Source organism: Mytilus trossulus, unplaced genomic scaffold (assembly GCF_036588685.1).
Source record: "Mytilus trossulus isolate FHL-02 unplaced genomic scaffold, PNRI_Mtr1.1.1.hap1 h1tg000215l__unscaffolded, whole genome shotgun sequence".
In the NCBI taxonomy this organism is placed as follows: domain Eukaryota; kingdom Metazoa; phylum Mollusca; class Bivalvia; order Mytilida; family Mytilidae; genus Mytilus; species Mytilus trossulus.
The window spans coordinates 37,324-54,415 of record NW_026963312.1 but is presented as its reverse complement, the minus strand read 5'-3'; the positions used below and the strand labels follow the sequence as shown (position 1 = coordinate 54,415).

At 31.0% G+C, this 17,092-nt stretch overlaps 1 protein-coding gene across 3 annotated transcripts in view; it reads right to left on the bottom strand.

Annotated features, from left to right (window-relative positions):
• LOC134701111 (uncharacterized) overlaps positions 1 to 17,092 on the bottom strand; it is a gene marked incomplete at its 5' end in the record, with an annotated part of 54,953 nt that overhangs the window by 775 nt on the left and 37,086 nt on the right. For 2 of the 3 annotated variants that reach the window (XM_063562247.1, XM_063562248.1), the window contains 6 exon segments: positions 195 to 408; positions 930 to 1,049; positions 1,417 to 1,517; positions 3,620 to 3,769; positions 4,689 to 4,879; positions 9,408 to 9,452. In XM_063562247.1, the coding sequence (XP_063418317.1) occupies positions 195 to 408; positions 930 to 1,049; positions 1,417 to 1,517; positions 3,620 to 3,769; positions 4,689 to 4,879; positions 9,408 to 9,452 (821 nt within the window). 3 annotated transcript variants of the gene reach the window in all.

Sequence of the window (17,092 nt, the reverse complement as noted above, 5' to 3'; positions counted from 1 at the left end):
AAGAAAATGTTGTACTCTTAAGGATTGAAGTGTTGAAAATCATTGATCAATCATTATTTTCCACAAAAAACACAAAACTTAACTCATTCTTCGACAAATATATAAACTAACTGAAATAGGTTAATCTACATATGACAGTTTGATCTCTGAGAATTCATAAAAGATTAATAATTTCATTTATCACAAACACTTACAGGTCTTGCCACATCACGACCTCTACTAATCGTGACAATGTCATGGAACATATTAAGTTGGTGTTCGTCCCATCCCATGCCATGGCTATTTCCATCATTTTTGTCGATCGGCATTCCAGTACGGGGTGACAAGATGGGCTCTCTATCATACCTCATTGGCTGACCCTCTATTATATTCTTGTAAATTCTTTCATAGAATGGTAGTCTATCCTTACTGTAAAAATAAATAATGACGCTATTAAGTATATGGAAAGATGTAAGAATTGTACATTCATTTAGGTAACCATAAATTGATGTAAGTGGCCAGTTGGGGCCCTTTATAGCTTGCTGTTTGGTGTAAGCCAAGGTTCTTTGTTGAAGGCCGTACTTAGATCTATAATGGTTTACTTTTATAAATTGTTTTTTTGATGGAGAGTTGTCTCATTGGCACTCATACCACATCCTTCTATATCTATTTAAGTACCATGAATTTTCATATGTCTTGTAAGGCTTACGTCATTCCAGAAAAGATTGCTAAGACACTCTTATGTTATTCAATATTTTAACCAAAGTTTCAACTAATGTGATTTCTGTATACCATTGTCCAACTTAGGTGATACCAGAATAAAATGATATATATGTAAAAACAATTATCTCATATTCGCAAGAATGTTACAGTGCTTTTCAGTCTCAAGTAATATATGCATGAGCGTCACACATTATATCAACAGTATGCAAAATTTAATCCTAACCTACCTGACAATACAGTATTTAGCAAGGAAATCCAGTGGATCTCTCATTTCTCTCACTTCTTCCTTAGTAACAGGGGCCTCTGCAGCCTGCTTACTTCTACTTCTCTTGTGTGTTGACCTTGGCCTACAATGAAAATTAGGATACAAGGTCAAAGTTAATAGGACATCAAACTATCAAATTATCAATAACAATTCATTCATTACTGTGGATTTATATCAGTGTATTGCATTTCTTAAAAATTCAGCAATTGAGAAGCCAGTCAAAATGACACAGCACCACAATTCATGAGAAATAATGGAGAATTTCTGAAAACTAAATATTAACTAGTGTTTCTAAAATTTAATCTTTACTTGATAAAAAGATGAAAAGTTTAATCTCATCTTAGCAAGTAACCCAATACTGTTAATCACAATTGAAACAAAGCAAATTTGTATTTATTCTAACCAATTTACAAAAGATGTTTGAACTTAAGGTATTAATCAAATCTTACATGTTGACTTTCTTCTTCCTCTGTGTTGGTGACTTAAGTGCCTCTTTAAGTTTAGGTACAGGTAAAATAGCTGTCCGTCTGTCATCTTTAGCAGCTCTCTCCTAAATGAAAGGTTAAAAAAATTCTGATCCATTAAAACTTTTCTTTATAATAGTTTAATAAATAAAGTAAAATATAAAAAAACATTTTTTAATATTGCTATGGATGATGTTTTAATGTAAATAGTTATCAAAGGTACCAGGATTATAATTTAGTATGCCAGATGCCCGTTTCGTCTACATACGAGACTCATATAGAAATATTTATAAAGCCACAAGTACAAAGTTTGGAAGTTTTGATACCAGAAATACTATCGGCTGATCAAAAGATTTTAATACCACATTTAAGACTGACTTTGACTCGCGAGCAAGGGTCCGGAAACAGTCATATTTGCCAGTCATATCCTAAACTGAAACTATAATGTCCTAAACTTTTAATTGGGATTTAGGTCAAATTTTATTTTTCAACAATAATAATTTCGGTCATTTCATTGAGATCGACTTTCAAAATCGCCATTTTGAACAAATTTTTGTTTCATTATCGACTTCCTGTAATTAAACTGCCACTCCAATAAAGTGTTATAAACCTGAGGGCCCTCCTAATAACTATATTAATGCCATGGGTAGCTATTGGCTAATGATAGCTAATCTCTTTACCTGTGTTTTTAATTCACACCTGGCAATTAATCACAAGCTCCAACCTATTATTATAAAGAAAAAAAAAAATCCACACCAACTGGCTTCATTATTTAATTACTCAACAGGTCAGACAATTGTCAATTATGATTCAAAATCAAATTAAAACTTGGTTCAATTTTGTAGAAAACATATTTTTTTTATTTCTAACACACATGCTTTGTTTACTATGTAATACGCATGCTTGAAATATTCTCTTCCACAGATTTAGACAATTAATCGTAAATTTAAAATAATTTCATCCTAAATAAAGCTAGTGCAACTATTCTAATTAATATTCTTACACAAAGGAAAAATATTAAAAAGCCGATGATTTCCTGTGATTTGGATAAACAAAACTAATCCCGGAAATGAGTCCGGAATTGTTCGTTTAGTATTGTCGCAGTACATCCGGTTTGAATTTTGACTTCAGAATCAAAAGAAACGTAAGCGATAACTGAGAATAGTATCGTTTTGAGTCATTAAAATCATTTTATTTTCAAACTGTTGCCTTCCCTTAATTGCCCTTGATCAATTTTTGGAAAATGCTAGAATAAATCATGAAGTAAATGCGATGCAACAGTGAAACAAGTTTGTTGATGCTACGAACATGACAATCGAGTATGAGCATACTCAAAATGAGTCTCATGCAGTAATGTGATTTTGGCAATCATCTTTTGAAAAGGGGCATCAACTTTTAAGTTGTATGAAAATGACTGAAATTAGGTGAAAAAATTTCCGGATCGCGAGTATATATTTTTTTCGACAGGTTACTTTAATACCCTGTAACAAGACATTTTGGTACTTGGTCAAGTAAGAGCAACAAAAATAAGTCATGTCAAACTCACAATCAGGGCAATTTGAGGAGCAATAACCTGTTATGTGATGAATTTTTTTTGGTGTATATAAATCATAATTCAGTTATTTATTTTTCCTTTACCCTTTCCTCCATGGAGATTATTTTTAACATACTTGATTGGAATAGGATTTTTCAATAAAAAAAAATCATCAGGTTTAAAGTACATGTATTATTAATGCATTACAAAAACCAATATTTCATCAATGAAATTCAAGTCGGATATTCTCATAAATGACCTTTTCATATTGGACACAAATTAAGTTTAATGCAGACATTTGGTAGTCAAAGCATTTCAACTGAAGTACTACTCAGGTGTCAAAAGGCAATTTTATGGAGTAAGAAGGTGGCGTCAAAAAGGAAAGAGGAAAGGGTTAATATCCCTGACAATAAGCTTGAGTGTACTTCTCTATTTATTTTGCTTCACAATAAGTTCTTTTTAGCCAATCTTGCAGCAATTTATACAATCTTGATCTTTTTTCATGATATGTAAACATGTAGTTGCGGTATATAAAGGTAGATCCACCTATAATTGTTTCACATATTATCAACAATCTAAATTCATTTTCTTCTTCTACTTGACAAAGTGGCATAAACTAGATGGTTTACAGAATCTATTAAAAGAAAAACCTACCCTTTTCTGTTCTGTGATTTCTGGTAGGGGTGGTGTGTCTAGTCGTACCAGTTCAGGTAGTTTGATGGGTGTGGTATCCTCTGGCTCTGGGGTCACTATGGCTGTCTCCTGTTCCTTCACCTGAGGTAGGGGGGTCTGTGGGGTACAGCTCTATAAAAATAGAAAAAAACATAAAAACCAATAAAATCAAACTTTATCAACCAAAAGATAAAAAGTATTGGTTAAATACATGTAAATTACTTCAAAAATTGAAAATTGTAAGAAAAATTACAGTTGACTTCAATTCAAAGATTTTTTTGTCATACTTTAAAAACTCTTCTAAGCTATGTTTTTGGCAGCATGTTTGATATTGAGAATGGTAATAGCCTTACAGTTTAGGTTGTTGGGGAGGTTTGGGATCTGGCTTACAATCCTGACACATTCTGTATGTATGTGCCTGTCCCATTAGTCAGGAGCCTGTATTCAGTGGTTGTCATTTGTTTTATGTGTTACATATTTTTTTTTCATTCATTTTTTGTTCATAAATAAGGCCGTTAGTTTTCTCGTTTGAATTGATTTACATTTGCCATTTCAAGGCATTTAATAGCTAACTATGGGGTATGAGCTTTACTCATTGTTGAAGGCCATACAGTGATCTATAGTTGTTAATTTCGGTATCATTTGGTCTCTTGCAAAGAGTTGATTCATTGGCAATCATATCACATCTTCTTTTTTATAAGTAAATGTACTAAGGCTGTTGCAGTCCTGAATTACTTTTTCAATTGGTACCAATTTAGAATAGAAACAAGAATGTGTCCTTTGTACACAGATGACCCACCACCACTATCATTTTCTATGTTCAGCGGACTGTGAAATGGGGTAAAAAATCTAATTTGGCAATAAAACATAAAGAGCATATCACAGGCCACATGTGTACTAAGTTTCAAGTTGATTGGTCTTCAACTTTATCAAAAACTACCTTGACCAAAAACTTTAACCTGAGGTGGGACAGATGGACAGACACACAGACTGAAAAACATAATGCTCCTTCTGGCCTAGGTCCAAAAAAATATACTACGTCAAATCTTACCCTTGCTATTGGTGTTGGTGGTTTCCGTTCAATTTCTTTCTTGACGAACTGTTTTTTCTGTATAACTCTCTTTGGTTTTTCTACAACGGGAGAAGGTGTCCGGATTGGCCGAGATGGACCGGACTTTCCGACAGTAAACTCTGGTGTAGGGAATCTAAATGGTTGTGGGGTCATCGCTAGCTGTGGTGAGTCTATATAGAAGCATATAAGCTATAAAGCAAGCCCTAATTCCAGTTAAGCTATTGATTATATATATGATATACAGTTGTCATGCCATTTTTACCAAAGCAGATACAAATGGTTTATTTAGAATTTTAAAATTTATCTGTTTCAAATTAAGTAAAAGATGTAATTCTTAAATTTCCTTCTGCAAGTTAACTACTCGTTGTAATTAAAAGCTGAATTAATTGCAAAACATATGAAAAGTTCAGAATTTGGAACCAAAATAATTTAAAAATTAAAACATTTTGCTATGCTTCTTTTTTACACCATCTTTCTACTTTGATAATTTTTACCAATCTATGCTTATTCTTAATGAAAATTTCATCTTTACATTTTACAATCAATGCAGTTTACTTTATTTTTCTTGAATTCTCCTTTTATAAGTGGTCAAAATTTTTAGGAATTACTTTAAAAAAAAATTTTTATTTTTTTTCTGTTGTAAACATGAAATTTTATTTGCTTTTTCTGAAATTCAAATATGCTAAAGAAAACCACCTCTTTGAATTTTTATACAAAAAGAACAGAAAGTTGCCTTAATTGCATAGATTGGTTAAAAGACTTATAATTATAGTATGTAAATCACCCATTTCCCCACATCTATATAATCCCAATTACCAAGAACTCTGTTCAATACACCATTTCCCACAATTTCTTTCATTATCCCAAAATATTATTTTCTCAATCAATTACACCATATCCCCCAAAAAAAACAATTCTTCAATACTGCAGTTTGAAGGCATATCAATGTTTTTGGCCTCATTTTGATTTTTCTCATTTTAACCCAAAAAATTACTAAAAATATTTCAATCTTGTCTTAGAATTTTGGCTTTTTCTTTGATTCGAAAAAAATGACACCATATGAAAATCCTGCAGTATTAAAGATTTTCAATGACATGCAAATACACAAAGTGAATTTCTGTTTATGATGACTACAGCACTATTCTAACTCTAATTTGAAATTCTTTTTCTAAAACTAAATTCTTGTACTGGTAGGTAATCTATTTGAAACCATCATACAAGCATAACACATCTATGTTTTGAAAAATGTTCATGGATTTGTGTATTTATGATTTATTTTTACATGCATATATATTTTCACATACATTTTATAGTGTGTATTCAAAAAAAAAATATTTGAAGGCTGATTTGAAAAATCAAAAGGCATGGATTGAATAGTTGGAAAAGATTTGAATTTGAATGGCTTATAGCATGTAAAGAAGACGATCAAGATGTAAAAGGCTGCATATAATTTGATGGTGTTTTTTCATATGCATATATCTTACTGTGGATTCATTTATTTTCGTGGATTGAGGAAAACTTATATATGTTCGTGGATATTTAATTTTGTGGTTTTGGAGAAATCTGCATACAAGCTTATAGAAAATTTGGTATTTGTTAAACATTTAATTTTGTGGTTCGTCTGTTCCCACGAAATCCAAGAAATTTGGTAGCCAACGAATAATAATGAATCCACAGTACATTGTATATGTTTTGTTTAGACATAGAAACATTCCGCGTTACATTGATGATATACATCATTATTATGATTTGTTTTTTATGGAAGCAAAATACTTTTTCATAACAAAATAATCTTTTTCAAAGTACATGAAAATATATATGCATATTTTAAACCATGAAAAAATGGACAAATCAAGATTATAACTAATGTGATCATATTTAAAAAATCCTTCTAAAACTACAAATGCCATCTATCCCTGAAATTCATATTGAAATCATCAATTTCCTAATACCAGCAGGGGTAAAACATGCATTTGCATTTGTTAATATTCCAACTGTTTCATTTCTTTGTTTTAAAAATTCCAATAGGGAACATACTCTACATTATTGTATTATTAAACCCAATTTTTAAGATGTTTATTTTGCATATTTCTTTGTTTCTTTATTTTTCTTCTCAACTACATGGCAGACACTTTTTTTTCTTTTTCAATCATTAAGGATGCATGTACTTAGGTGAAGTTTTAACTTTTAAATTTCTTTATGTATTTAAATAATGGACATGTGTATACAGTTAAAACATGTTCATAACGATTCTGTTCATGTTAACCCTTTCCTCCATTGAATTTTTTTTTTTTGCATACTTGATTCGCATAGAATTTTTTTGATAAAATGCTGAACTTATGCTTTGAAGTATTAAGGCATTGTGAAAAACAACTATTTCATCAAATAAATTTAAGTCAGATATTCCTATGATATTCCTTTTCATATTGGATACAAACTTTATTAAGTCAACTGCAGACACTTTGTAGTCAAAGTATTTCAACTGAGCTACTTCACAGGCGTCAAAAGGTGTCATTATGGAGTAAGGGGGGTGGCGTCAAAAGGCGTCATTATGGAGGAAAGGGTTAAGTGTGAATGTCACCAATAAACTGCTTGTCATATAACTTAAGTTGGTTTACAATATTTCAAATAGGATTTAAATTGTCTTTTGTCTCTAAAATCATTTATTGTATAACTAACCTGATTGTAAAATATTATACTGCAATCAGCTATTTTACTGTACAGATAAAGCTATACGTATAAACGTTAGCTTTATACGTCAATGACCCCAATTGACCTATAAGCCCCGCCTCCTTATTGTATTTCATCAACAACATCACGTCACGACCATGACAACGTAAAGTAACAATGGTCAAACTTTTTTGAATTTAAACTTTTATGTCTTCAAATTGGTTATTTATATATCATGTTTATCAAATGCTATTAATTAAGTTCATTTTCCCTTTCTAATTCCTTTTAATACGCCAATGTCTTACCACCTGGACTACGCTCATAGGGAAATACCCCAAAATGGTACCCCAAGAGGGAAATTCCAAACACTTTTTTTAACAATTTTTGTTACATGTTTTTTTCATTTTTCATTTTTTTTTCGATTTCAGTATAAAGACAATATACGTATAGTGTCTTGAAATATGAAATTTATTTGTATTCGGCACGAAACGGGAAAATGCTCGGTAGAACCTCGCATTTTCCCGTTTCTAAGCCTCATACAAATAAATTTCATATTTCAAGACACTATACGTATATTGTCTAAGTATGTGTTATAAAATGAACATTGGAAGATTAACAAATGCTTTCCTATTTCCTAAGCCTGATTAATAAGTTAAATACTCCCTTTTCCTTTATGAAATTTTGATCATGAAAGTTGATCGGTCACTCATGAACTTATTTTATGTACAGGCTAGGTATTTTGAATTTTCAATAAAAAAGGATGTTTATATATCTGAATATTACAAGTCACAAAAGTTGAAATAGGTAAAAATTGAAGAAAAAACGTCTCATCTTTGACTATGATAATTAAATCGTATCTTATTGAAAGGATCAAACATGGAAAAAGTAAAATATCAATTCATTTTGTTGTAAATAATTGTTTTGGGTAATTTTACTGTAGTTATTCAAAGAAAAAGTACTAATATTCAAAGTATAGAATTGTTTAATCTTCGATAATTTTTTTCTTTACTTTGCACCAAACAATTCATAATCATTTAATAAACAGACATTATACCAATCAACTTTCACATTGATCAAAATTAGTGATTACTATAATCAACATACTATATAAAGCTTGTGATGGAAGACCATTTACATTTCATTCTGATCTACCAGTGAAGATAAACCATTGATAATCATAAGGATACCAGTTTCTTTTGTCCTCAAGTCTTAGCTTTGAGGCAACTACAAAATCTTGGCAGTTTTCTTGTGAAAGACTATCAAACTAGTTTATTCAATTTGCCGTTTCAAAATCTAAAGCATCATGGGTAATTTCATTGTTCATACCCCAAAGTGAAAATAACGTTACATCATTGGTTGAATTTCCATTGTTTATAACGTTTTGAACCAATCAAAACGCTTTAGTGTAGGCTTTTGAAAATATTACCCAGGATGCATAAGATTCTTAAATGGCCAATTGTTTGGCAGAAAGTCTTAAATGTCTCAATTTGCCATTGCCGAAAAGTTATTTTAAACTGGTGAACTAAGAACATCTATGGTTTATCTTCTCTAAGTTGTAAGCCATATCTAAGAAAGGAGTGTACTGTCTATTCCAGGTTTCTCGTACAAATAATCATAAAAGAATGTAAAATATAACATAATTATATAAACAAAATATGAAGACAAAAATCTATATAAATTAAAATTAAAGGATAAACAAATTATTTTACATAATATTTTCAAAAATAAATTTGGAAAGAACATAGAAAATTTCCCTTCATCTTCATTTTTTATTTCAAATTTTTGTATTTGCTTGAAATAAATAAACAATAAGCAATCATTAGTCTTAGACATTTTTCTCTCTTTCATTGATGACCAAAACATCATAAATCAGACATTGAATAATTCACATTAACTTTTTTTTAAATGCTGTAATGCAAGAATTGACTATGTGCAAATTGTCTCGCTTCCACAACATCAAATTAACAAGGAATTAAACAGCCTAACATTTATAAGTAATTGTATAAAATTTAAATCTACAGTACAAACCTGGTGGTGTAGATATTTTCTGTGAGGCTGGTGTCAATACTCTCTCTGCAAAAAATAAAATATCTTGTTTTAAAAATTAAAACTTATCTTTGAGTACTCTAGATTAACCATTAAAATTATAATAATTGAATGTTCCAGATTTGAAATCATTAATAAAATTGAGAATGTATATTTATAATTTTTTTTTTTTTAAAATGCACTTTTTAGTACGTTTTCATGAAAATTGGCACACATAAAATTGAGAATGGAAATGGGGAATGTATCAAAGAGACAACAACCAGACCATAGAAAAAACAACAGCAGAGGGTCACCAACATGTCTTCAATGTAACCAGAAATTCCCCCACCCGGAGGCATCCTTCAGCTGGCCCCTAAACAAATATACTAGTTCAGTGATAATGAACGCCATACTAATTTCCAAATTGTACACAAGAAACTAAAATTAAAATAATACAAGACTAACAAAGACCAGAGGCTCCTGACTTGGGACAGGCACAAAAATGCAGCAGGGTTAAATTATGTTTCTGTAGAACGCCATGTCCTGAACACACCAATACATTTCCATGTACAGTGTAATATTAAATCTGTGCCAACACACCGGTACCATTACATTTCCATGTACAGTGTAATGTTAAATCTGTGCTAACACACCATTACATTTCCATGTATGGTGTAATGTTAAATCTGTGCCAACACACCATTACATTTCCATGTACAGTGTAATGTTAAATCTGTGCTAACACACCATTACATTTCCATGTATGGTGTAATGTTAAATCTGTGCCAACACACCATTACATTTCCATGTACGGTGTAATGTTAAATCTGTGCTAACACACCATTACATTTCCATGTACAGTGTAATGTTAAATCTGTGCCAACACACCATTACATTTCCATGTACGGTGTAATGTTAAATCTGTGCTAACACACCATTACATTTCCATGTACGGTGTAATGTTAAATCTGTGCCAACACACCATTACATTTCCATGTACAGTGTAATGTTAAATCTGTGCTAACACACCATTACATTTCCATGTATGGTGTAATGTTAAATCTGTGCCAACACACCATTACATTTCCATGTATGGTGTAATGTTAAATCTGTGCCAACACACCATTACATTTCCATGTACAGTGTAATGTTAAATCTGTGCTAACACACCATAACATTTCCATGTATGGTGTAATGTTAAATCTGTGCCAACACACCATTACATTTCCATGTACAATGTAATGTTAAATCTGTGCTAACACACCATTTCATTTCCATGTACGGTGTAATGTTAAATCTGTGCCAACACACCATTACATTTCCATGTATGGTGTAATGTTAAATCTGTGCCAACACACCATTACATTTCCATGTACAATGTAATGTTAAATCTGTGCTAACACACCATTTCATTTCCATGTACGGTGTAATGTTAAATCTGTGCCAACACACCATTTCATTTCCATGTACAGTGTAATGTTAAATCTGTGCCAACACACCATTTCATTTCCATGTACGGTGTAATGTTAAATCTGTGCCAACACACCATTACATTTCCATGTACGGTGTAATGTTAAATCTGTGCCAACACACCATTACATTTCCATGTATGGTGTAATGTTAAATCTGTGCTAACACACCATAACATTTCCATGTACGGTGTAATGTTAAATCTGTGCCAAAGCCCTTATTTACAATATATTTCTGAAACAGATCCAGGTGCAGATTCACAGGATAATATATAATATTTTGTTTATACCATCAAAAAGATTTTTGCTTATCTATGCTTGCTGTGTTTCTTCAGTTTCAATAATGATCAATATTTCATTTTTACCATTAAAGATTTTTGCTCATTTATGCTTGCCAGTATTTCTTCAGTTTCATGAAAAGTATCCCCCTTTCTAAAATCCTGGATCTACCCATGTATTTTAACAAGTTCACACATTTATTTCATATTGCTTTTGATCTAATTTACCACAATTCAATGTAAACCATTTTAATCCTTACCTGTATAAACAGATGTATTATGCAGACTGGAAAACATAGTGCCCCACCCCCTACCTCCCCCTTTATGGAAAACAGTGTAACAAGAATGTGTCCACAGTACACAGATGCCCCACTCCCACTATCATTTTCTATGTTTAGTGGACTGTGATATTGGAGTAAAAACTATAATTTGGCATTTAAATTAGAAAGATCATATCATAGAGAACATGTATATCAAGTTTCAAGTTGATTGGACTTCAACTTCATCAAAAACTACCTTGACCAAAAACTTTAACCTGAATCAGGACAGGCGGACGAACGAACAGACAGACTATTGTAGGTGGGGCATAAGTGGGGTATAAAAAATGATTCAAGTTTTAATATCAGAATCAATAACGTTTTTTGTTAATAACTTGTATATCTTTCTTTCTATTTACATACTATAAGTTATTTTATGTTGACTTTTAAAATACTATGTACTATGTGACCCTTTTTCAAGGAGCACCCTTAATTACCAGTATTTGGAAAGCGTCTCAAGATATCTTTATGTAGGTTTTAAATGAAACGATAAAGTCACCTCGAGTGTAAACACTGACTGTTTATATCTTCAGTATAAGAACAAAGAATGACTTTTATCCAGGGTTTTTATCAGAAACTATTTCTCTGAATATTGTTATTGACTTTCGTAAAATTTTCTTAAATTGGTGTGGGAAATTGTGATGGATAGAAAAATATCATTACAACATCAATGAAAAGTAATTGCCATCACAAAGGATGTTTTTTCGATTTAAAACATATTATGTACATTCAGGGAATATGGTGCAGTGGTCAGTACCCTCTGAATACAATTATACACAACAAAAATTATTTATAGGTTTTATACTAGCAACTGGAAACTATATTTATAATTTATTAATAAGATTTTTATTAGTCAATTAACTTCATGTAATTGAAAACCTAATGAAATATAAATTTTCTATTGATCTATATCATGTATAGATGCATAATTCAAGGTTTCTACAACAATATTTATTAGGAAAAACTTTCAATTTTCCAGTCCTAGAATTCACAAAAAAAAAACGTACACCTAGGATTTGTCGTAAATATACTGAATTATTCATGACTTACAATCAATCTTAATCGTAAGTTTTTTTGTGAAACAGCCTTCAGATTCATGAGATGTTAGTTTTTTTATTATTTGACTCAAGGTTATGTAGGCTGGTGTTTTTTCTTATCACCTTTTTTCATTTTGCTGTGAAGTTGTTATGCTTTCTTTGATTTTTTTTAAAAGATCATTGATGTTGTATGATTGTCAATGAGACATCTAGCCACCAAAGAACAAAGGACAAGGCTATTAATATTTTCATAAACTCATATCATTATAAGCTTGAGTAAATGTACTTAATTCATTAGTGACTCTTCAATGTTGGCTATATCTAAGCTGATACTAAACAAATGGCTATATAAGTGGACAAACAGATTGGGAAACGTATCATCATAGACAGGGCATAAAAGACTAATGTTTTTCCTGTTAAATGAGCATCCCTTTACATGGCCTTCATCAATAGGCAAACATCCATAAAGGAAGGCTATAATAAGTCCCTGGTTAACCAAAATTTAAAAAATATTAAAGAGACATACAACTGCAGATCTAACCCTAAAAAGATCATTAATCATTAGGTTATCTTCAGAAAGTCAGTTAGCAATGTCCTTGAACAGTGGATTATTATCCAGACTATTTGTGATCAGAGCAGACAACAAAGGGTTGTGGGAACAAACTCTAAATTACACAAAGAATTGTATGATAATGCAACTGCACATCTAACTCTAAAAGACAATCCTAAATGGTTATCTACAGAAAGTTAATATAAAAGCATATGTCCTTGAACTATGGGTAATCATACAGATTATATGTGATCAGAGCAGAGGGCAAAGAGCTGTGGGAACAAATCCCAAATTATACAAAGAATTGTATGAAATATTTCCAATACACAAATATCTATCATCTTAAACATGTCATCATTTAATTCTTACTTCATTTTAAAACATTTAAATACTACAGATACAATAATAATCATATTCAAAATCAGTTCACACATTCACAATCTTGATTGTGTTAGTATATTACCCCTGTGATAAAACATAATCATGACCCTGAAACTTTAATTCAAATGCAAAAAGGTTGTTTTAAATGTAGGGTCTGGTCAAAGATAAATCAATTTAACATGAAATTTGTTGTATCATCTTGTGAACATATCCATGAACTTGATTTAAAAAATATGTTAAAGGTTTTCGAAGGTATCAAATATATGGTATGGTTTTTGTTCTCATTGTTGAAGTCCGTACTAATGCCTATAATTGCTTCCATCCAATCATTTGAACTCGATACAAAATGTCAATCTCATTGGCAATCATACCACATCTTCCTATTTTTATATTGTTATATATATATGTGTATAGTATACAATATTATTTCCTGTTATTCTTTTTCAATTATTAGTGAGGGGGGATAGGACCTTTATTGGGACTCCGGGATCGAGAGTTTTTAAGCTCGGGATTTTGTTTTACTTAAATCTAAGTGTATAGCAATCAAGGGCCATAATTCCTGGAAAATATGGTAGAAAATTGCCAAAATCAAACTTTGCTGATGATTTTGTCATAAAAAACAACTTATTAATATTTGAATTACTAGAAACAATCTATTATTATCTCATGGAAATGACATAAAGAGCATTTTTTTTTAACAATTACACAGAGTTTCTTAATTTGTTTTTTTATAAATCTTCATTAAAATTCTTTATAAGAAAGTTCCAAAAGCCAAAATAAACCAATATGTTTGTCACTGGAACAATCAAAATGGTCTTATAAGAGTTGCAAAATCTGTTAAGTTTGTAACAATTAGATTGCAAGCGACTAGAAAATAATGTATTCCACTTCTATTACCACTTATAAATAAAAGGAGATGTGAAGTATGCTTTAATGATATAAATACCTAGCCAGAACAGAGATAGACATCTTGAGGCTAATAACAGCATTTTTGTAAAATATGTGACCAAGCTCTAAATTGCCAGAATTCTAGCCTAAATCTACAATCAACTACATGACAATATATGTATAAGGCATAACTACAGAAATCCTTCGACAAGGTCCTGACATATCATATGGTTGACTGATTGTTGTTAATGCTTTGTGTCCAGTGGCAAATATTTCATGCATATTCACCACCATACTGATTTAGTACCGGCACATGAGCATGTAATAAGATTTTGAAGATCTAAATACATCCCCTTCTGAATGACAGTCATTATGCCCATGCAGTACATGTATATGTTACACTATACAAAATAGAAGATGTGGTATGATTGCCAATGAGACAACTCTCCACTAGAGAGCAAATGACACAGAAATTAACAACTATAGATCACTGTTCCTCCTTCAACAATGAACAAAGAATGTGCTGCATAGTCAGTTAATAAAGGCCCCAAAAAGACAAATTTAAAAATAATCAAACATGAACAAACTAAAAACATCATAATTTACAGTTTTCACTTAAACAAACCTGATTTCAAATATCCAAAATTTTCATCGATCATACTATAAGTGGTGACCTCTGGTGTCAGCTGCCATATTTGTAAAGTTTTCTCAACTTCCTGCGATTTTATTGATGGAGTGACCATGTCAATATTTTGAGACAAACTAGAATAATCTCTAATCCTATTTTGTGAACTTAATGGCGTTCTTGCAGGAGTTACACTTCTGGTAGCCATTTTGGAATTTGCAATGTTTTTGTAAACAAGTTCTTTTACCAAATTTTTTTTCTCCTTTATATATTGAAGTTTTAGTCACATGTACACCAAGATTAAAAATATAAAGATAAGTTAGTTTTCTCTTATAATGTCCATATAATATCCTGTTCAATTTCCAACCAAACTATACGAAACATTAATTTCTTCAATAAAAAGGCAAATGTCAAAGGTCTCAAAAATAAAATGTCTTGTTTCTCAATCAATATACTGCAATGCATACAAGATTATTAAACTTCATTTTCATGTTTAATTATAACTTAATCAAATCAATGAATATGCTATAATTCATTTGATTCAGTAATTCCTCCTTCTTATATCTGAATTCCAATAATGAAGTTAATTTCTTGTTGTACAATTTCTTACGAATATATCAATTGCAAAAATTCCAATATGAAGTCAATTTATATTTCCTTTGGTTCAAATGCTTCGGCCTTTATTACACAAAATTATGAATTTATAAATGTTAAATTCCCACTTATTAACAAATTGACGGCTGATAAACTTGTTCAACCTTTAACAATTCTTATTCCAGGTAGTGAAAATATCGTATTTAATCTCGTTCACATTTGACAGACGCTTACATAACCATCAGAATACCGATGTTTTAGACTTGTATATCTTGAAAAGTCGATAATAAGCTATTAAGAAGTGCAAATTTTAAATGTCTATCAACTCCCAAGGTGTATCAATATGTAGTATAACAATATATAATAAAAGGTATTTATCAAAAACAAAAATCTTAAATTGACGTAACAAAATACTTGTCAGAGTGTCACCTGTTCAGTTCAAAGAAGTGAGAGATTTTTAATACAATGTATGAAGTTAATTTACAATATTCTAGACAAAGAATAATAAAAAGTTCAATATTTCAATGATAAAATTTTCTTAACACTGTTACCCCACAGAAAAGAAAGTGTACAATTAAAAAAATAAAATCATTATAACGATTTTTTTAAATTCTGTATTACGTGTCTGAACTATGGGCCACAATGACAAGGGTACATTTGGAATTTTTGGCTTCGTTTCTTTTCAACATGAAATACATTCTTTTGACAGTGATGCAAGCACTTGTCAAATTGTGAATAAAATTAAATGCAGGGCCGTAACTAGCCTCTTTTAATAATGAGGCAAAATATATTCAGCGAGCGTAGCGAGGCGAAAAATTTTTGGCGAAGGGTCTGGGGGGCTCAAGGCCCCAAAAGCTTTGAGAAAAATAACGCAAAATCGTGCATTCTGAGCATTCCACAGACTCTTTCTTACATTGAAACGCAAATAATCTTTAGCTATTTTTTCGACAATATTCTGGTATCAATGCAAAAACATAGATTTATTATAATTTAAGACTTTAAAGTTTTTGGGGCAATATTAAAAGACCGATATGTAGGATAAAGTAAAATTCATTTTTCTCATAATCATTAATACCGGGTCTGTCTGTCTGCTCTTGTCTTGTATTGTGCTGACTTTGATGATTTTTTTTTATGACTAGATTTAAATATAGTGACAGTGCAGTATTATACTTTAAGTACTAGTACTGCTTAATTCGACACTAAGGACCATCTTGACCTTCTTTTACAATATTAATGATTCTTTCATTATTGAGTACTCTCCAGCAGCTATCAAGATGAAGAACAGGAATAACAATTTTGACCATTGATCATTTGTATTTTTTCTATGCATTGACTTTGTGTGCGATAAGTTCCTGTGTATGTTTACCCCATATTCCTTTATTTTCTGTCTGAACACGACTTAATGCAAGTTTAACCCTTCGATGTAAAAGTTCATATGGCAATACATTGTTGTTGTTTTTTCAAATGATTGGGTACCGGGAAATCGGTGGTCTTACTTAATTTAAACCATGTCAGCTATGTAGTTTTGTACACTGTAGTTTTGTCCACA